This window comes from Sebastes fasciatus, chromosome 8 (assembly GCF_043250625.1).
Source record: "Sebastes fasciatus isolate fSebFas1 chromosome 8, fSebFas1.pri, whole genome shotgun sequence".
Classification (NCBI taxonomy): domain Eukaryota; kingdom Metazoa; phylum Chordata; class Actinopteri; order Perciformes; family Sebastidae; genus Sebastes; species Sebastes fasciatus.
The window spans coordinates 27,781,916-27,803,839 of NC_133802.1; the positions used below are offsets into that span (position 1 = coordinate 27,781,916).

The following is a 21,924-nucleotide window of genomic DNA, read 5'->3' on the forward strand; positions in this document are numbered from 1 at the left end:
TGTGTGTGTGTGTGTGTGTGCGTTTGTATTTCTATCCTGGTGGGGTCTATGACCTGACATATTACTCACTGCCGTGGGGACCGATCTTTCCCGTAGGGACCGATTCCCCATCCAGTGTTGACATATTCATTCAACCTGGGGCTATAAGTTAGCCAGTGTTCTAATAATCATACAACCTGAGTCTAGGCCTATAAGCCTACATTAGCTGTGGTCTGATATGCATACAAACTGAGGCTTTAAGTTAGCAAGTGTTCTGATATTCATACAAACTGAGGCTTTAAGTTAGCAAGTGTTCTGATATTCATACAGACTGAGGCAACTGGTTTCTACTTAATCTCCTGCAGACAGAGTGCACGATCCACCAGGTTAAAGGGGCACTTACAACGCCTGAGGGAGCATCACAATAAATGCTTATCCAGGCACATGGAATACATAAAACACCTAACCCAGGTAATAATGATGGGGCTGTGATTCTCAAATTCAAAAATAAATGATTTTATACAAAGACTCTGCCCTGTCTGGGGCCTATTACACATTATGTTTTAGCTTTTAAAGTTTGTAGGAGTGTAGTGCTCTTCTTGTGAACCTCATGTTCTGCAGATATGCTAATAAATGTGTCTGTCTGTGGTGTTTACCTCTCAGGAAGTTCAAACCAAGATGGGGAGACCTCATCACCACCAGAACTTTCATCCGACCTACCTACACACTCTCACTCTCTGCTTGATGTAAGCATACAATATAGTTTTTAATGTTGACTAGGGATGGGTATTGTTAGGATTTTATCGATACTATTATTCTTACCGATACTGTCTGTACTTTTTCATCAATAAAGGACTGCTTTTTAAAAAATATATTATTTTTAAAAAGAATATATTCAGAACAGAATTCTAGAGCAGCAATAGTAATTAAGTATATAAACTCAATAATATCTCACTGGAAACAAATGGATGCGGGTAAAGCAGGTGTAAATATCCCTTTTCTACATGTTTATGCTTATTGAACTGGTGGTTTGATAAAGTACTCTTATTGGCTTTTTACTTGTGAATCTTTTATTTTACTTACAGTAACAAGCGTAGTTGTCATCAACTCGAGTAAAACGTTATCTTTCACTTCACCTGGTTCACTGTCTCCACTCCCAGGAGGACAGAGAGGAGAAACTGCAGCACCACCATAAATTACACCAAAACATATAAAACTACTGATAACAGAACTGGTAAGAATATGACAAGCCTCCTAATAGTTTACCCAGCTAATTAGAAATGATCATAGTGAGTAAGTGTGCAGCTACACTGAGATTGCACTATGTCTGAGATGTGGGTGTTTGAAGCAGAATATCAGCTTTCTTGATGAAATTACACATTTGATCAAATTAATACAGTAAGACTAATGATCACTGAATAATCTGATACATTGCTAGTCTATACCCCTGATTAGAGTTGGTCATTTGTGGAGGTCCACGCTGTGGAAAAGACACTAATGGCTTTCATAGAATCCGGTAAGATACCAAGAAAGTCGGAGTGTGTTGCCTGTATTAAGGCTTCACCAGAAGCACTTAAAGGTCACATATTATACTCCATTTAAACTAGTTATTATAGGTCTCAGACACCTCCAAACCATGCCTCTGAAGTTTTTTTTTCAAAAAAACAATCAGATCATGCATTCCAGCATGTCTCTATAACCTCTGTTTCAGCCCATTTCCAAAAGTGCTGATTTCTGTGTCTGTAGCCTCTGTCTCCTCCCACTCTGCTCTGATTGGTCAGCGTTTTCTGTCAATCAAACGTCCTCAACAACACAGCGTCACCCTCCCCGCCCCCCTCGCGGCCTGAGAGCAGGGAGAGAGAGGAGCTAGAATAGAGCTTATAAACCACTTTAAAGTTTATAAACCAGAAACTTCACCCAGCGCACGTTACCGGAGGAATCTGATCAGAAATCGGCGACACATGATGAACATCTGCGGTCCAGATTCCAGGTTTTCCTGACGGTTTCTCTCAGGTAAATAATACTATTTATATCTCTGTTAGTTAGCTCAGTGTTTACCTCATGCATCAACTCTGTAAACCGTAAACATACACTCTGTTTTACGTCTGTCTTTACAGATCCATCTGTGAGAAATGACCGACAGAATCATCCCAGAGGAGAGCAGACAGCTGAGAGCAGATGGCTCTGTTTACATGGAGATACAGAGCTAACCCGTTAGCTTGTAGCTACATGCTAACGGGTTAGCTACATGCTACCGCTATGACACGGTGTGTAAACACAGCGACCATCAGGGTGGAAAATAGAAGATGTGAAACAGTAGTCAGTTCATTATTTCTGCTAAAAGATAAATGTATGGAAGATCAGAGTAATGGTATATTATTTACAGTAGGAGCTGTCTCTGTGTTACCATGACTACAGACCACCGGAGCTTAGCTTACCATAGTGTACCAGAGCTGAAGACTTTCTCCTGTACAATGTCACATAACTAACTAACAGGTGAGATGATTACAAATGCTGTGAATAATTAATATTGTCATCTGTCTACTCAAATAAAGTTTGACTGTGAAACAGAAATGTGTTGTGTTGCTTACAAGTCACTATTTACTACCTGTAATCTGCTACATGCATGACATCAAATATATATAATATATAAATATCATCTGTTTAAACAGTGTAATTACATAAAGCCTTTGTGAAAGAACATGTTATATTTAGATGATGGGAGTACATGAAGCCTGTTCTGCTGGTTCTTGCAGACTAACTGTAGGAGCTACTTTGCTCAAGTTCGGTTGAGGAGACGCGCTGTGGGGCGGGGTCAGCTACTGAAGGTTCTGCTCTGGTTCGACCAGGAAACCCTCACGTGACTTGCATTCCCTAATGACGTCAAGATACAAGGAAAAAAGCGAATTTTTTTTCTGCACCCATTTCCGGACAAACGGAGGAGGAGAAAAAGAGAGAAGATGGTCTTTTATGATACTATGGTGGCCTGTAGACACACTGGGGACAGATATTGATGTTTAAAAGACATGGAAAAGTGCATTTTGCATAATAGGTGACCTTTAACAAAAGAAGCTTGACAGCAGTGAAGTTCTATGTTAAGAATCGTATCAGCGTGGAAGTGCAAGAAGATGCAAAAATCATGTCTCTAGACCCTTCAGAAAGGGTGGATCCCATCAGGCTGCTTCCAGTCCTTGGTCCCTACGGTGTAGCAAAAATAGGCATGTGTGTGTGTGTGTGTGTGTGTGTGTGTGTGTGTGTGTGTGTGTGTGTGTGTGTGTGTGTGTGTGTGTCACAATTTACTGTTCATTAAAAGTGATATCATTCTGCCCCCCCACCCCCGGGCGGTGTTACAGGAAAACGTCAGAAAAGCATTTTCTGGTGAGCGTTTCACTCTCACCCACTGAAACAAATATTTCAGTCTTCTTCAATGAGAGTTTGAATTTAGCGGACCGTGTATTTGTAAGCATGTTTGCTGTAGTTATACTGAGAGTCTATATTTAACACATGATAATGATGAAGAGGAGTGACAGCTCAGAGCGGAAAGGAAATGACTCACAATGATGGGACTGCACTCTAATAGAGCGGTATGATCACAGATGTCCCGAGGCTACTCAACGGTGACACAAACACAAAGATATAGTGATTCAAATATCAATTTATGCTATCTAGAAAATTATAAAACATTCAACTGTAAAGAGGAGACTGGTGGGTACCCATAGAACCCATTTTCATTCACATATCTTGAGTTCAGAGATTAAGAGACCCCTTTGAAAATGGCCATGCCAGTTTTTCATCGCCAAAATTTGGACTAAATTTGGAGCATTATTCTTCGCAACAAGCATGACATGGTTGGTACCAATGGATTTCTTAGGTTTTTCTAGTTTCATATGATATCTGTACCTTCAGCTCAAATTTCTCTATTTATTATTAATCCCTGCTTATCCCAAAGTTTTACAAGAGTATATTTGAACATATCATGATAACGTTACAATTTACCTTCACCCAATACTCATTTTACTGAATAGAGGATGAAGGCATCATAATACAACTGGCACCTCCAGTTTAAAGTTGAAGTCGGCAGTATATTTTTGGCATCATTGGGCAAAAATTCCATAATAACCTTTCAGCATATTGTAATTCAAGTGTTCTGAGAGATAACTAGACTTCTGCACCTCCTCATGGCTCTGTTTTCAGGCAAACACTGAATACACTATAAGAAACACCCATCACAAGTTACAAAAGCCCAATTAGATTTTATCTAAACAGTTGGAAAATCAAATGGAAAAGTTTTTTCTGTTTATAGTCAAGCAGAGAAGTCAAGCAGCTCCTCATTTAGAGCTGTAACTGCTGAATAGTTTCTACTAACAACTCAATAAAAATGATCAAAATTCATCAAATGGTTGTGAATTAATTCAGTTTAGTGTGCTGCTCTGCAGACACTTCAACAGGGCACACAGTTGCTGATACACACACATACAAAAATACACACTCTTCTCAATCCAATCCAACAACATTCAATAAACAGAGATTCATTATAACGGAGAAAAACGCAGCACACTGGCACATTTCAGAAGCTGTAACAAGAAAATGTTCGGTATTTTTTACTTGATTGATGACTTAACAAATTAGCCATCAAGTTCTGTTTTGTTATTGATATTTGAGGATTAACAAAAATACGCACACACACATATAATAGAGGACAACCTTGAACATACTGCAGTTCCTTTGTTAACAACACAGAGGGTTACCAAGTACATTTACACAAGATTCATGCATGAACCATCTTTCCTGCTCACGGTGTGGTAGCACAGTAAACACACACACACACACGCACGCACACACACCCCTGACAGTGGAAAGTGAGTGAGCTCCACTCACCAACAGGGAAAATGAAGCTTTAAGAACATTAACAATGGTCGTGTTCACATTCTCCCACCTACTCTAAATCCCTTTATGTCTCCATCCATCCAACATTGGGACGTTGATCAAAAGTCTCCTATAGATTTATTGCAATATAATCCATAACAAAGTAATAACAAAAAACTGTGTTATGTGTTTGTACATAATATAGTCTCATCTTTATTATCCACTCATATCCATATCCTCCTAATTTTAATGAACTCATTTTTAGGACTTGTTCTATTTGTGTCGAAGGCGAGTGCGTGGGCAGCGTGATCACTTGTTATCTGATCACAGCGTAGAAAACACAGCCTGTTGTTCCAAGTAACGGAACACCAAGTTCCATTTAGTGGACATCTGGATGAAAAACAATGTGAGGACTTAATTAATAAGTGTATTAACCACTATGTTTCCTCATTCTGATTTTGGCCTGTGTTGGGTAGGATGATAATGGATAAAAGCCTCTCTCACAATGTGTGTAATTTTACACCTGAAATTCACTTGTGAAACTGTTCATATTTTTTATTATTCTAGTTGTTTGCTTTAATTAGATCAGGTTTTGATAGTGTTCTCTTTATTTGTTTAGTTCATTGCTTTCTTGTTTAGTATATTCAGTTTTAGCGTAATTAGTATTTGGTTTTGTTTGTGAATTGGGTGACACTGTGGACACCTGTCGTTATCTATGTAGGTAAAGGACCAGCCAGCCCGTTCTCATTCCCAGAGCGTGATATCAACGCACAAGTCACCTTTAGCGCCAGTATGAGACGCACCGGGCTTTTGATTAACTACAATGTAAACCCATCCGCGGCAACAGTAAACGCTCCAAGAAACTGGTTTGGTGACGTAGTTTAAAGTGAAAGAGACACACAGGGTGGGTGGGAAGTAGGGCAGGTGGATGGGTCCAACAAACACAGGGCTTTCATCTAGGAGATCGCTGTTTGTGTCCCATGCATTAAGTTTCACTTTCACTTTAAATTGAGCTGTTTGTTCGTGTCCCGTGTTCAAAATGTCAAGTCACATTTTCACTGTAAAACGTAATTTTAAGCCCAACCATGTTGTTTTTTCCTAAACATAACTATATGGTTTTGTTGCCTAAACCTAAGCAAGTGTTTTTATTTAATACACAATGTTAAGCACGTGTTTACTGTTACCGAAAAATGACACCAAGGGGTCCTGACAAAACGTCAGTATGTGACGAGTTGGGATGTTGGACCAGCATGCACCTGGGTGGGCCTATGTTTTTTTACCAGAGCAAGAGAGGCAGCAATAGCCATGATTTTTCTGACAATGGCCAATTCGCTTTGAATAATACAATAAAACATTGACCCCCTGAATAAAAAAACAAGCAGGGAATGTGTTAATTTCTTTTTTATATATCTTTATAACAGGAATAGCGAGATGTGTTCATTTTATGAGTTTTGCGATTCACAAGTGAGACGTGACCGTCTTCACCAACACCCAGAGCAATCTTTTAATAAAAATCCATCTCAGTATCCAAACATGTACCACAAACACACACACACACACACACACACACACACACACACACACACGCTCACACATCATCCATGCTTTCCTGTGCCTGGCTGTTAATGAGAGGTCTTCACCTCACATACGGCACGCTCACATAAAGACGACTACATCATTTCTCACACCCACCCACACACACACACATACTGTATACACATAAAGATGGAGACATGCAGACACAAATTCATACAAAATGACAATTGGAAGCGAATGTATGTGTATCTATAGTGTGTTTGACTGTGTATATGTTTGTATCAACATACTGCCCTGAGGCTGACAACTTGCTAGGTCAACAACCAGTCACACGCTGCCCTAGTCTGATCACCAATACAATCAATTGATCTCTTTCTCTCTTCCCTTTTTCTCTCTCTTGTTATTTAGCTGCTTTAAAATGACAGCTGATACCCAGTACTGCAGTGTTGTAGTCAAGACCACCTAAACCGAGACCAAGTCATGACCAAGACCTTGAGGGGTTGAGTCAATTGAGTCAACCAAGTCAATGCCAAGACCAAAGCAGGACAAGACCGAGGACGAGTCAAAACCAAGACCAGAGCAGTGTGAGTCCCACACTGCATGACCAGCCCAGTCGCAGAGCATTTTGTGAAATAGTCACAAAATTGAATGTATTGTTTTGTGTACATACACACAAATTTCAATTGTTTTCGTGATGGTCAGCACAAAAACGTAATTGTGACCCGGGAAATATAAAGAGCAGCGAACGCCACATAGGGAGGAGGACGGCTGTGTCAAAAAACACAGGACTTTTTCCCAGGAGTCAGAGTTGATTCATTTGTCACGTACCTTCCGTAATTAAGTTACATCACTTCCGGAGTTATTTTAACCCAAACCATGATCTTTTCCTAAATCTAACCGAAGCTAACTAAGTAGTTTTTGTTGAGTGACTTCCGTACTTACGTTACGGCACTTCCGGTGTTTTTAAACTCAAACCTTGTCCTTTTCTTAAACCTAAGTAATTTGTTGCCTAAGCCTAACCAAGTCGATCTTTTCCTAAACCTAACTGAGTAGTTTTATTTTGAAAAGACAGGAGTGGAAATTGACACATTGACATTCATAGGAAAACGCACAAAAAATACATTGTTGAAAGTCGTGCTGAGCATCATGAAATAAAAGTGAAATTTGTGTCTATGTACACAAATCCAATATATAATATTTCGTGACTATTTCACTAACTGCTGTGAGACTGTGTTGGCATGACACACTTACGATAAAATGTGGAACACGCAAACCAGAGGCACTCCTCAAATTAATCTGAAAGATCCACATTCCTGTAAAAACACCCACAGAAAATAAATGAAATTTCCTCTTCATTCACCTTTTTTATTGCCATATAGTATATAACAATTTAGTGATATCCCCACAGTTGTGGTCTTGAAATAAAATCCGGAGTCCTCTTTGTCTGAGTCCGAGACAAGACCGGGTAAAACTGCGGTTGATTCTGAGACGAGACAAGACCTTGAAAAAGTGGAGTACTACAACACTGCAATACTGTGACTAATATGACTGAACTCAGCATCACAATAAAATGTTTTTACAATATGTATCACAACGTAATATGTAAGCAGAATCACGTAAAATAATCAAACCGTTGTTCAGTCCCATGGGTTTTGTAAAATGTGTGATGGTGATATTGATCATCTCAATATGTTTTCACTAAAGGTCCGTAATATTAAATTATTTCCCAGCTCTCACTGTCCCCGTATTTCTTTACAAACACACATATGCAAAGAAAAAAACACGCCCACACACACACACACACACACACACACACACACACTCACGCACTCACGTGCTTTGTGGAGCAGTGTGCTGCTTAGTGTGACTCTCATTTCCCTTCCTCTATAAACCTTTAATCCCAGACTGAGAGAAAAAATGACGCAACCTGACATTCTGTTCTCAGAGTCACACAAACGCCAACAAAAAATAAAAACACACACGTCATACATGATTGCAACACGTGCACGCATACACAAGTGTGTGCAGACTGTGCGTACAAGCTCTGCATATAAACAGTCACACTGTATTGTATGTATAGATGCACACAAGCACAAAACACACACATACACACACACACACACACACACACACACACAGCAGTTTGGGCATATGCATCGTCCTCTGAGGTCACAAACATGCAGTCTGTTCTTTGACTGTCTGACAAACAACAACATATTTTCAAGAAAATGAAAACAAGCAGTGAAAAATATTGTTAGTAAACTGAAACTAAATAAAAACTACACCTTTAAGAAAAACTAAACTGAAACGATATTACCTGGGTAAAAACTGATAAAAAAAAAATGAAAATGAATGTAAATTCATTTTAGTTTTATATTTATTTTTAGCTATAATAAATAAGACTAAACATTAAACATTATGGTCATTCAGTTCTCCAACCATGTATTATATGTGTATGTAGCCACATACTGTACTTCTGATACATTATACCTGGACAAATTAAAACTACTCTAAAGCTAAAACTAAACCTTTCTGAAAAACTGAAACTAAACCAAAACTAGAAAACACACCCTGAAAACTAACTAAAACTAAACTAAAGTAAAGTGTAATTGAAAAGTGAAAACTGAGATAAAATAAAAACTAATTGAAAATTGAAAACTATTATAACCTTGGTATGAACCGTCCTTAACTAAAGAAATTCTTAGTCGACTAACACTCACAACATTTAGCATTTAAAACTGCGTTTCTCCGCAAAGAATCACACAAAAGCACCACTTCAAATCTGGTGTTTACCAGAGATGTGCTCATACGTTTCTTAGAAATAAGTCATTTAGCATGAAAAAAACATAAAAAAACGTGTAAAGAAATCTAAAACCAAGTCGACTAAAACCAAAACGACTGATCAGTCGACTAATCGACTAAGGGAGGGCAGCCCTGGTATGAACACACTCACACATACAGTAGAACTGAATGAACTCACTCCTGTAGCTACTGCTGTGTTGGATTACCCGGCCCACCTTACAGCATTCAGGTCTTATGATTGCTGTTATGCAACCAACTCAAACAAAAAATGTTTCTGAATCACAGTGAGGAGAAGACAAAAGAATCACAACAGCGTGTGCCCTGCTCTATTAATGCATTTGTTTTGTCCTCACTTTCAAGATGATAAACATAAGCTGCATGTCTGAAACATATATTCTTATTCATATTATTAAAAAAAAGCTACTTCACTTATGAAACACAGCAGGTACAAGAACAGTAAAGAACGGTTTTGAGGTACTTTTCTTGGGCTTGTTTCAAATTGCACTACATAATTATAGTGGACAAAAGCACATTTCAAAACCTTCTCCTGCAAAATGAATCCATTCAAGGCTAAAACCCAAAACTAATGAGAAACAACCATCCAGGTTTAATATGCCGCAGTGACCTTGACTCATTTGATAATCGATTGAGAGACAAAACAGTCAGACCTTAAACCTACAAGGACTCTGAAATTTGTTCAAAATTGCAAACGCTGAAATTGGGCTGGAAGAATCACCATGGAGATTTAATTTTTGCAGGCAGGTTTATGAGAATCACATTTATATGTGAAGTGAATGAAATGAGGGTGAAGTGTGGATGTTTCGTGCTGTGTGCTTTGACTTGATGTCATGACTCCGGTACAGCCAGTGCTGCAGTCTGCCGGTGCGGTTTTAATCAGAAAATGATCATTTTCTGATTAAAAAGACAGGCAGATTGTGTTACCATGCTTTCATATCCAAACCTGCATGAGCCAAAAGATGATTTACCCTTTGATCTCTGACTCATGCTGTTCATGTGAACGCTCTCCCACATGCAGTTAAAATGGACTCCAACAATGAGGACAGAATGAATACACAACCACTTCATCTTATACTCTGCGCAAGTCTGCTTATAATTACAAGTAATAGTCCCTCACATGCACCATTAGCACCGACAATACATTTTCTCACTATCACAGCTGTTCTCCTCACTTCATGCCAGGTTTCTATATACAGCAGGTGCTCAGATAGAGCTATAAGTAATGAGTCAATATCGTCTGTCCATATGAGCAAAACGATTATATTATTCATTGTGATTAAAAAATAATAATAATCTTGTGAGATCTAAAATGCCTCAGAATAGGGGTGTCACCGTGATATTTAAAAATGAAATATTGATATCATGTTAATAGTACACATATGATAATATTGTTTAAATTATCCAGCTCCTCTTATATCATTTTATATATACAGTTATGGTTACGGACTCTTTTTTGTCCACCTACACTCGTATTTTGAGTGTAATTCATTAGACAATAAAGAGACAAAACGTACAATAAACAAAGTTAAAGATGAATGTGACTGATTGCATTTTTTTAATTATTATTTCCTATAGATATCGTGATAATATCGTTATCATTAATTGTTTTGGCCAAGATAATCATGTCGTGAAAATTTGATATCATGACAGCCCTACCTCAGAACATATCTTTTATTTTGAAAATCAAAAGGATGTTAGTAAAACAATGACTCGATACAATAACGTGCATTTTATTTTCAATTATGTTTTAATTTTATATACTTTAGTTCATATTTCACCGTTATTATAGAGAGATTATCACAATATTAATGTTGCCTTTTTTGTCTATTACCACCCGTTTCAGCGTATCTTCATACAGCGGTTCGTATGATATCTCACGAAAAGTTATTCCTCATTTTTTTGTGCATTTTGCAAGTGACGCAGGTGTCAATTTCTGCTTGTTACATGCATACAGTCTTTTCAAAATAAACTTCCGTCTTCACAGGAAACAACTTTGTTAGGTTTAGGCAACAAAATGAATTAGTTAGGTTTAGGAAAAGATCGTGGTTTGGGTTAAAATAACTACTGAAGTGGGGTGTGTACAAACTACAGTGCATTACTGTTTGTAGGTATAGCTATGAACAGTGTATGAGAACATCCTGAGACAGTTTTCACTGACCTGACTGAGCATGTCCACTTTACATGCCTTTAAGCTGTTCACACACAAGCACTCCGCCTCTTACTCCTACACTCATACAGCAGATTCATATAGACTCCGATGGGATAAAGAGATGATCAGCAGTGTATGTTAGTCAGCTAGCGGTCAAAGGGGCCATCATAAGTCTGCTAAATCACTAACCGGCTTAATAGGATATTAATCATTCTCCACTCTGCAACAGGAAGAGGAGGTGGCGGGGGAGAAAAAATAGAGGTGTGGTGAGTTAAATAGAGAAAATAGAGGAGAGAAGACGGAGAGGAAAACAAGAATGGAAAGCGTAGGACGAGACTGAGGCAGTTAAGTAGACGGATTTAGTAATGTGAGAGTAATGGAAGGATGAGGAGAGAGCATGACACCAGAGTGGGAGCAACACACAAAACAAAAGGTCACAAATAAGAAAACTGCAGGCCGCCGAGATCAATTTCAAATTGCTTCTTGCATGTTATATTTGGGATGACTTACGCTAGCGTGCAACAACAACATGAGCTGACAGAGACGTCACAAACACGTGCAGAATAACAAATGAATGAGGAGTCAAAATCAACTTCTATGTTTATATTTATTTCCTGTGTTGTGTGTGGTTGTATAACACAAGAGTAGGGCGTAGTCTTATTTATTTATTTATTTATTTATTTATTTATTTATTTATTTATTTATTTATTTATTCATTTATTTATTTATTTATTTATTCATTTATTTATTTATTTATTTATTTATTTATTTATTTTTGCAGCATAATGGGGAGCTCTGTTGCTGCTGTGGTTTCTCCCTATTTATTTCTCCACTTCTTTCACATATTAACTGGAATCCTATTCAGAGCTGTATTACCTGTTAATTGTAAACTGTGGTGGCCAGAACAAGTTTTTGATGAATAGGAAAATCTGATTTAGTCATTATTTTTGTTGAAAATCAATTGAAACATAAAAATGTTGAGCTTTTTTGCAAAGATTTATCATATTGACAAATTCTGATTGGAGCATTCAAATACAAGTCACATTCAACTTGAAAGAGTCCAGATTTACAACTGATGGAAAGTAGCTAAATCTGATACACAGCATCTCTCCTTTTGTTTGATAGATAGATAGATAGATAGATAGATAGATAGATAGATAGATAGATAGATAGATAGATAGATAGATAGATAGATAGATAGATAGATAGATATAGATAGATAGATAGATAGATAGATAGATAGATAGATAGATAGATAGATAGATAGATAGATATAGATAGATAGATAGATAGATAGATAGATAGATAGATAGATAGATAGATAGATAGATAGATAGATAGATAGATAGATAGATAGATAGATAGATATAGATAGATAGATAGATAGATAGATAGATAGATAGATAGATAGATAGATAGATACTCTCCAACTTGTAAGCTCCCGCCCTACATCTCTCTCCACCCATCCACCAATCCTCCATCCATCCCTCTCCCTTTCCCGCTCTCTCTCTCTCTCTCTCTCTCTCGCACTCTCTCTCTCTCTGCAACCTCCACTCATTCACTGACGACTAATCCACTGCCCAGCTTAATCCTTCAACCTCCACACACACACACACACACACACACACAACTCGTACACACACACACTTTCTCTTACATAAAATAAAACAGATACTCAAATACACGGTGGAACAGATCTCACTGACATTTCTTCACTGAAAACATTTACGAGTTCAGCAACATCCCTAAATGATATGTCAGGTTATCTCATATTCTACTTGTATGAATGATGAAAATTATTATCTAGAACACAGCGACAGAACTGGTGCTTAGCAAAAGGGCTCGAAAGGGTGCAGGTTGAAATGGGTCGTGTTTTATCAACTAGAGGTCACATGTAATTTACATTACTGGAGACATTTTTCCAAATCATCCCACACATATTTAGATTACTTTCTGAGGCTTCATGCAGCTCAGCTTGAAAATCAAGCATGAAGACATAAAGGTCATCAAACACAGTGAACATTTTTTTTTAATCATTGTTCCAGTTGTTGTGTTCTTTGTATGGTAATCCAGTTGGGAGCTCAGTAAAGTAAAGTATACAGAATTCATGTTTAATTAGAGGTGTAAGATGTTTTGCCCTCTCAAAGTAGTGTTATGATGCTGGATGTTACAAGGACTGTGATAAATGCAAATGCAGATCCCATTGCATCAAAAAAGTAAACATTTTTTATCAGATTTTATGCATATGGTGGTGTGTTATTAATGCTATGACAGTTTTCCTAAAATTAGATTTAAAAAATCACAATAGGGCCTATATCGCATTGCTTACAGTATCGCAATATATTGAATTGTAACCCCTGTATCATGATACATATCGTATCGCCAGATTGTTGCCAATACACTCAACGCTAAAACATATAAAAAGTTATAGCATGAAATCTAATAAGCTAAGCAGCAAACGCCAGAATCCACAACTGGCTTAATAATCTGGGAAGTACATATGAATATAATGTTGACACCAGAAAACAAATAACAAAACCACTTTCTACTCGTTTTCATGGCGAGTTCATGTGAGGACTTATAGCTGAGCTGTCTCCCCCCAGTTGTCTATTTCTCTTCCTCTTTCCCATCCTTCGCTATGAAGGAGCCGATCAAACAACACCTACACGCTCTCTAAAAAAGGACGAAGCAGCAGTTGTGGAAATACTACTGTGGTGAAAACCTGTGTTCCCCAGAACGTGAATGGATTTTAAAAAACAAACTTATGGTCTAATATATGCTGTTAATGTTTTCTAAAGTTTCTAATAAGTCACACACAGCTATGTTTGCTTACAGCAGCACATTGAAGTGGTGCATTTAACTTTATTTGGCACATTTTGGCTTAAATATGATGTTTGGAACTTGGCGGACAGAGAAGAGAAATACTTTTGAAATACTGGTTTTGAGTGGAGAACTCCTTTAACAATTTTCTATAACAGAAACTTCATTAGCTTTTCAAATTTAAGCAGAATTTGAGCACAATATTGTTTGACGTCTCATCTCTGAAGGCAGAAAAGATCAACGGGACATGTGACTTTCTATCTACTGAGACGCAAAAAGTTGCACAAACACACACACACACACACACACACACACACACACACACACACATACTGTACATTGTGCAGTGAGCGATGACTTGGACGGCTTGAATAAACCCCATCTGTTGAGGGAACATGCTACGTTTCTGTGTCCGTCTCTCACTATAAAACACAAACACACACACACACACACACACACACACACACACAATCCCCTATGAAGCTAAAAAGGTCTCTTGCTAGCCTCAAAGAAAAAAGCTAATGTTTGCACTGCTTGACAAATTTTCTGAGGACATTGCTACACTTGCAGGATCAAACTACCCAAAAAATGATATACTGCACTTTTTGCAACAAAATCTGCGGTGAAATGATTTTCGGTGAAGTAAATAAACCAACAAATTTACAAGAGCACAAGCTTTACTTGTACATACTTTTTATCTTAATTCTGGGTCCAATATTTATCTGTCTTTGTTCTGTTTACTCTTCTTCTGACTACAAATACAACTCCTAGCTCGAGTAAGACATCAAAGCCGACCTTTTGGGGTTAAAGTTACTACTTTGTTATAATCGGAACAATGGTGGTAAAAAGAAACCAACGTTGACTGAAACAAGAGTGGCCCCCCGTAACAAAGACCCACATTTTATTGACCATAACGCCATCCCAACTACAATAAGAGAATCTAAAACTGTTGACCTAGCTAATAAGCTGCATGTAGATGATGGAAATCTCTGACATGCTGCGTTCATGTCATATTGTTCCGACCGTAATCACAAGCAGCCAAAACGAGTGTCTTAGTTTTTACTCTGAGTTGGAGATATTGTGAATTTCTGACCGTCTTGACAAAAAAAGCTACACAAGTGTGAACAAACTAGAGGCATAAAAGCTGCAAAGTCACCGTTGCTAGCACTTATATTGAAGTAAAATCCAATCGTAACCCTAAATTAGTCTCTACAGCTAATTAAGAAAGAAGCTGAACACCATTTGTTTGTATCTTGTTTCACTTGAACCTCTACAAATATGTAACACAACAAAACAATAGCTAATTTAGGGTGTTTATATGGTGTGACTTTAAAGCTAAAACATTTTGGAATTAATGTTTGAAGTCAGAACAATGGAGGTTTTCCCGTTCTGCCAATGTTGCCTGAATGCAACATAAGATGGTTAGTCATGAGCAAAATGTTCCTGATTCTGAAGACACGCCCACACAGGTGTTTACTGTTATTCTGGCTGATTAGACCTCTGCTCCGGTTGAAATGTGTCAGAGTTCTGCTGGGAATTAAAGGAACAGTGTGTAACAATTAGGGGCATCTATTGGCAGAAATGGAATCAAATATTAATAACTATGTTTCCATTAGTGCATAATCACATGAAAATAAGAATTGTTGTGTTTTCGTTAGCTTAGAATGAGACGTTTATATATCTTTCCACGGAGTCCAACATGTTGCACCACCATGTTTCTACAGTAGCCCAGAACGGACAAACCAAACTCTGGTAACTTTTCCTGCTTGGGCCGGAGTCGATAACGTTACTCGCTCCCATCAATGTCGCTCTCTCTCTCTCTCTCTTGCTTCACCACTCACTTCCCTCATACACACACACTCTACGCACTCTACTCTTACAACAACTGGCCCTGGAGAGCCACTGGCTTTTTCCTTGACGTTAAATTGCTTTGCTGTATATTTCAACAAGAACATCACTAGAGTGTAAGGCGTAATCAAATCTGAGTTGTATTCATACATTGTATTGTATTCGATGGTAATGATTATTATTTTGTTAATAGTTAAATGATGTCAGATTACACTGTAATTATGGAGGCACCACAACAAACTGCTTTTCATCTCTCGCTGCCTCTCTGTCTTCTCACCTCTCACTCCACGGGGATCTGCTGTGACACACAGAGGGATGACCCGCTGGGTGTGTGTGGTGTGTGTGTGTATGTGTGTGCGCACCAGGAATTGTGTGTGTCAACTTAACAATGAAACCCGACACATCCATCAAAATATTGTCGGGAAAGCCCTCTGACGCAACCCACACGTCAAGCCAATCACACTCATGCAAAGGTGTTGTGTCTAGCCTTTGTGTGTCATCTGATGACAAACGGAGGCACGAGCAGCGAGCAGCACGGAGCATGTGGGAAAAAACTAAACTGTCTGCATGGCTTGATACCACTAGGGTTAGGTAAGAATATATGACGCCATCTCTTTTATTCAAACAAATTTGAGTGCTGTGGCGATGACGTGCAAAACCAAGCCTGTTCTCACTGCTTATAAGTGCACGTTGTTTCACACCAGTAAAATAAAAAGGCACCTTTTTTAAATTCAATTTTTGCTGATCTCCTTATTTCCACTGCTTTTAATGTTTATGTATTATACGCATACAGATATTTCAGGTTATAAAAAAGCCCCAAAACATTATCACAATGTGTTTTTTTTGTCTTTTCACAATCCCATTCAGCTTAACACACATTTTTGGCAAACGTGTTACCCCTAAACCAAACCCTTGAAATCTCTCTAACACGCCATCACACAGTATATCCTGCTGTCATGGACATTTTACAACAACTCGGATATACACTAGGGTGCAAAACCGAACTGTAAAAAACCAAACCATTCAATGACGTACAAACCGAACCCTGGGCTTGTTGAACCGTTGCACCTCTATTAAATACAGGCCTACTAATTATTTGATGAAGTGCCAGAGACATAGAAGAGGCAATTATCTGAACATAGACCTACTTGACCATTAAGTAGACTGCATATTTCATGTATAAAATCTGTGTTTCAGCTTCATATATTATGGAAATATCATTAATTACTATCAACACACACATTGGAAACGGTTGTTTCAAAAACCGTGGACTTGTTGAACTGTTGCACCACTAATATGTATATATAGCAGTAGTGTGTAATGAGGGATGTACAATATATGTCAGCAAATCCCCGTTTATCCATTACATCACAAAGCCTTGTTTGTGTATTTCCCAGCGCCACTCACCAGTTCTTGGTTGGTAGAGTTGGAGTCGTCTCCGGGGAAGGGGATGTAGATGGCTAAGGCCACACAGTTGGCAAAAATAGACAGCAGTATAAAGATATCAAATGGTCTGGAAAAAAGAAACTGTTAAGGATCACAGTTATCTCATTATAAATATATATATAATAATATCAGGGTTTGGGAAGTTAGTGAATCCTTAGACATAGCAGAGCTTCATACATTTAAGTTGATTAAGTTGTGCTTATTTACATTGTGTATATTTTCGGTGAAACCTTGCATTTTGTCAATAGTCTCCTTAATTTCCTTATCTTTCTCACTGTGGTAGAGAAACTAGTGAGTTACAGTATTAAATAAAATAACACACCAAAGTAATATAATAATGCAATTAAATGCGCGTGATAACAATCAAAGAAGGCTTAAAGCCTGCGGCAGATTCTAAACAAATATAAAAATTCAGCTAATAAATAAAAAATATATAAATTAATAAAAAGTCAAAGGGTTCCATTATTTATTAATTTACTAATTCATTCATTCATTAATCAATCCAACTATCTCATGAAATCATCTATTAACTCAACTGATCATCTAACATTTAATTTAATCTTTCGCACAAAGCTACCGTCTATGTGTTTAAAGTTCAGCACTTGCAGCCTACAGGCCGTTTCCATTATAACAATAAAGCTATGGTCCATTATTTTACTGGCAGATTAAGTTCATTTAAAGACACATTCATTCATTAAACTCCCAACCATCCACCCTCTAAGCTATGAAGCAATCTATCCATAGAAACAAGCCTAATCCATGCAGACACCCGAGCATCTGTCAGCCATCCATCCATCCAAGCAGAGCCTCTAAAGGCTAAAGGATACTTCCACTCCACCAGGCTGATGCAGGCCCTGCGGATCGGGTTGTTGAGGGTGAGGCAGAACAGAGCTCTGGGTGGCCTGCTGTTGGTAGACCCTCCCTGCTTTTTGCTTTTGGCGTACTGCTGCCTCTTCCTCTGCGCCAGTGAGCCCACAGGAGCTGGTCCAGTGGTGCAAACTGGGGGCTGTGTACTCATGTCAGGCTTTTCAGCATCGTCGCCCTGCGCTTCGCGAGCAGCGTTAATGGCGGCATGCCAAGCGAGGACCGGGCTGACACCGGAACCATCGCCATCGGAGGGCTGAACGCCACTTTTGGCCCCGAGGAGGCCGCAAGAGGAGCCGACGGGCTTGCCGGTGCTGGGCGGGGCCTGCAGGGACTCAGGTGGATGGAGCTGGTGCAGACGGGTGTGGCTTTCCGACCAGAGAACTGAGGCGTCAGGTGGGGGAGTGGTCCTTTTGTTGCTGGCATACTGTGCCCCTGGAGGGAGAGGGTGGGAAACAAAGACAAAATGGTTATACATTGTGAGAGTATAAACAAAAACATCACATTCACGTGCAACAGCTGATGTGTGTCAGTGCATTTCAGGAAAATAGCTTTGTATAGCATTTCTGATTACCTAAGTTAAAATAATTAAACAATCCCAATGAAAGTGCAGTCTATACAGTATTATTGTACTCAGTCATTACTACGTACATTGCTCTCTGCCACTTTGTCGTTTTTGATGCAACCACTTGGGGGCACCAAATTCTACACATAGCAGCTTTAAAACTCATAATTATAGGTGCCATTTACCACAGATTTAATGTTATATAAATTGTTTGAGAGTTGGCCTATAGGGACGTAACAATACGGTAATAATTATAAAGGGCTTTCCAAACAAGGGGGATGAAATGATTTCAAGAAGAGTTCAAATAAAGTGCAATAACAAGTCATAATGTTGCATGAGAACACCGACATAAAGAGCAAAATCAACAGTGTTATACATTTTTGATAAAGATCCTATAAATAAATAATAAAAATGCTCTCATGTGGACTATCTAAGGAATGAATACATTACCTCAAATAAATATTTTTTGCATGACTATACAGTGTATATATTGATAAAGATATATCTGCAATAAGCTGATATCTGCTGACAATATTGTCATCAATATCATGAATTCATCAATCAGCCTAAATTCTGCAATGACACCTTTCATCAGTACTTTTTCATGTAGTTTTTGGAAGCGATGAGTAACTAGAAAATACGAACCTCAATATAAATCACACAACAAGAGTAACAATATCAGGTAACACACAAGCAAAAACACTGTAACTATACAGCCGGTGCTGTTTTACAACAAAAGGGGAAAGAGAAGCAAAGAAACAAACATTGGTGAGTCTCACTTTCTCTATACAGAGTGCTCAATTGCTGCGAGTTAAAGGTCCCATATCGTGCTCATTTTCAGGTTCATACTTGTATTTTGGGTTTCTATACTAGAACATGTTTACATGCTTTAATGTTCAAAAAACACATTATTTTTCTCATCCTGTCTGTCTGAATATACCTGTATTCACGCTCTGTCTGAAACGCTCCGTTTTAGCGAATTTCAACAGAATGGCAATGGAATTGCGTTGCTAGGAAACGGCTTGGGTCCATGTTTTACTGTCAGTGGATGTCATTCACATACACTGCAACAGGAAATAAACTGAGACACATTTAGTATGTTTACGTTTAAAACTGTGAAATGGTCTAAATATTGTATATTTGTGACATCACAATGGACAGAAATCCTATAACGGCTTCTTTCAAACACACAGTTTCTGAATACAGACAGTGTATTTCTCCATGGATTGAGTGTTTTGATACTTTCACAGTATTTATATATCACTTAAACCTGCTTTATAATATAAAGACCTGAAAATCTCACTTTTTACAATATTGGAACTTTAAGGCATAATGTGGGTAGTTCAGTTTAAAATGACAGTTTTTTAATTTCTGTGAGCAGAGAAGTGCCTGAATTTCATTTAGGCAAACTAGAAAAAATATAAGAGCTTTCAATTAAGGGACTGGCAATTCATTTTGTATTTTAATTGCAGATAAAAGCTGTGTAATTTCACATTAAATCTCTGCCTTGTACAACTTTATACGTGCTGAAAATGTATGTAACTGTCCCCCGGGCAGAAAAGTGAGAAGAGGAAGACAAAGAAGAAGATGATGAAGCTTGGTTCGAGGTTTGAAAGAGTGTGGAAGAGAAAGAGAGAGAGAGAGAGAGAGAGAGAGAGAGAGAGAGAGAGAGAGAGAGAGAGAGAGAGAGACAGTGAGAGTCATTAAAATCGATGCAAACCACGAGTGAAAAAGACAGTGCCCTTGACACAGTCACTTTGGTTCACTGCAGCTCTACAGCAGAATCACAGCAGAGACTATACTGTAACGGCTAACCAGCATTACGTGTCTTTCAACTAAAAGAGATGATCAAATCCAAAACACTTTATCAGAATATCTTAAAAGCACCATATCTCTTAAGAATGAGTGAAAGACACAGAGAGAAAGATGAATGAAGTGCCTCATGAACAACTGGTGGAAAGTGTAAATAAATGGGCAATTACACACCAAAGCAAAGCAGAAATTTAAAAACTATTGCTTATAGAAAGTTGCCACCAAATCTCTGATATGTTGCCTGCAAAGTGATTTGTTCAATTTGACTGTATTTAAAGATATTTCAACCCAAAATTCATAATCTGAATGAGGAGGATAATAACTCTGCAGGACAGTTTGACCCTCCTGATTCTAGGACACAGCATCACCACAGGTTGCACAAATAACAAGTGCAACCTGTTATTTAATGATGATCTGCAGCTTCTCTGACATTTCTGGGATGTATAACAAGAATAATCCCAGCTGTTCTGCTGCACATCTGTCACACGTTGCTGGATATAACTGTTGACTTTTTTGCTGTTGTTCTCAACTTCACTTTGAAATGTGGCATTAAAAAAAAACACTACAGTGTTTGTTTGGACCACTTCTTAACCCGAGAATGAGTGAAAGACACACAGGGAGAAAGATGAATGAAGTCCCTTATGAACAACTGGTATGATGAATAAATAGTCAATATACAAGAAAAAGAAAGCAGAAATTTAAAAGCGATTTGCTTGTAGAAAGTTTCCACCAAATCTCTGATCTGTTGCCTGCAAGTGATTTGTTCATTTTTACTGTATTTAAAGATGTTTCATCACAAAATTCATAATCTGAATGGCAGGACAGTTCAACCCTCCTGATTCTAGGACACAACATCACCACAGGTTGCAAAAATAAGAAGTGCAACCTGTTATTTAATGATGATCTGGAGCTTCTCTGACATTTCTGGGATGTTAACAAGAATAATCCCAGCTGTTCTGCACATCTGTCACACGTTGCTGGACAACAACTGTTGACTTTTTGCTGTTGTTCTCGACTTCACTTTGAAATGTGGCATTAAAAAAAAAAAAAAAAAAAACACTACAGTGTTTGTTTGGACCACTTCTTAACCTCGAAACTGATTTAAAACTAACAGGATTTATTTGAAAAAGTTGCTTTAGAAAAGCTCATTGTGGATCATAGTGGGCGCACAGATCCAGAGCATCCTCCACAAGCTGTCACATGGTTAAAAAACGACCAC

At 38.1% G+C, this 21,924-nt stretch overlaps 1 protein-coding gene across 6 annotated transcripts in view; it reads right to left on the minus strand.

Annotated features, from left to right (window-relative positions):
* cacna1db (calcium channel, voltage-dependent, L type, alpha 1D subunit, b) overlaps positions 1-21,924 on the minus strand; it is a 109,225-nt gene that overhangs the window by 85,473 nt on the left and 1,828 nt on the right. For all 6 annotated transcript variants that reach the window (XM_074644750.1, XM_074644747.1, XM_074644748.1 and 3 more), the window contains exons 2-3: positions 18,292-18,763; positions 17,426-17,531 (exon numbers count right to left, since the gene is read on the minus strand). In XM_074644750.1, the coding sequence (XP_074500851.1) occupies positions 17,426-17,531; positions 18,292-18,763 (578 nt within the window). The remainder of the gene's footprint in view (positions 1-17,425; positions 17,532-18,291; positions 18,764-21,924) is intronic.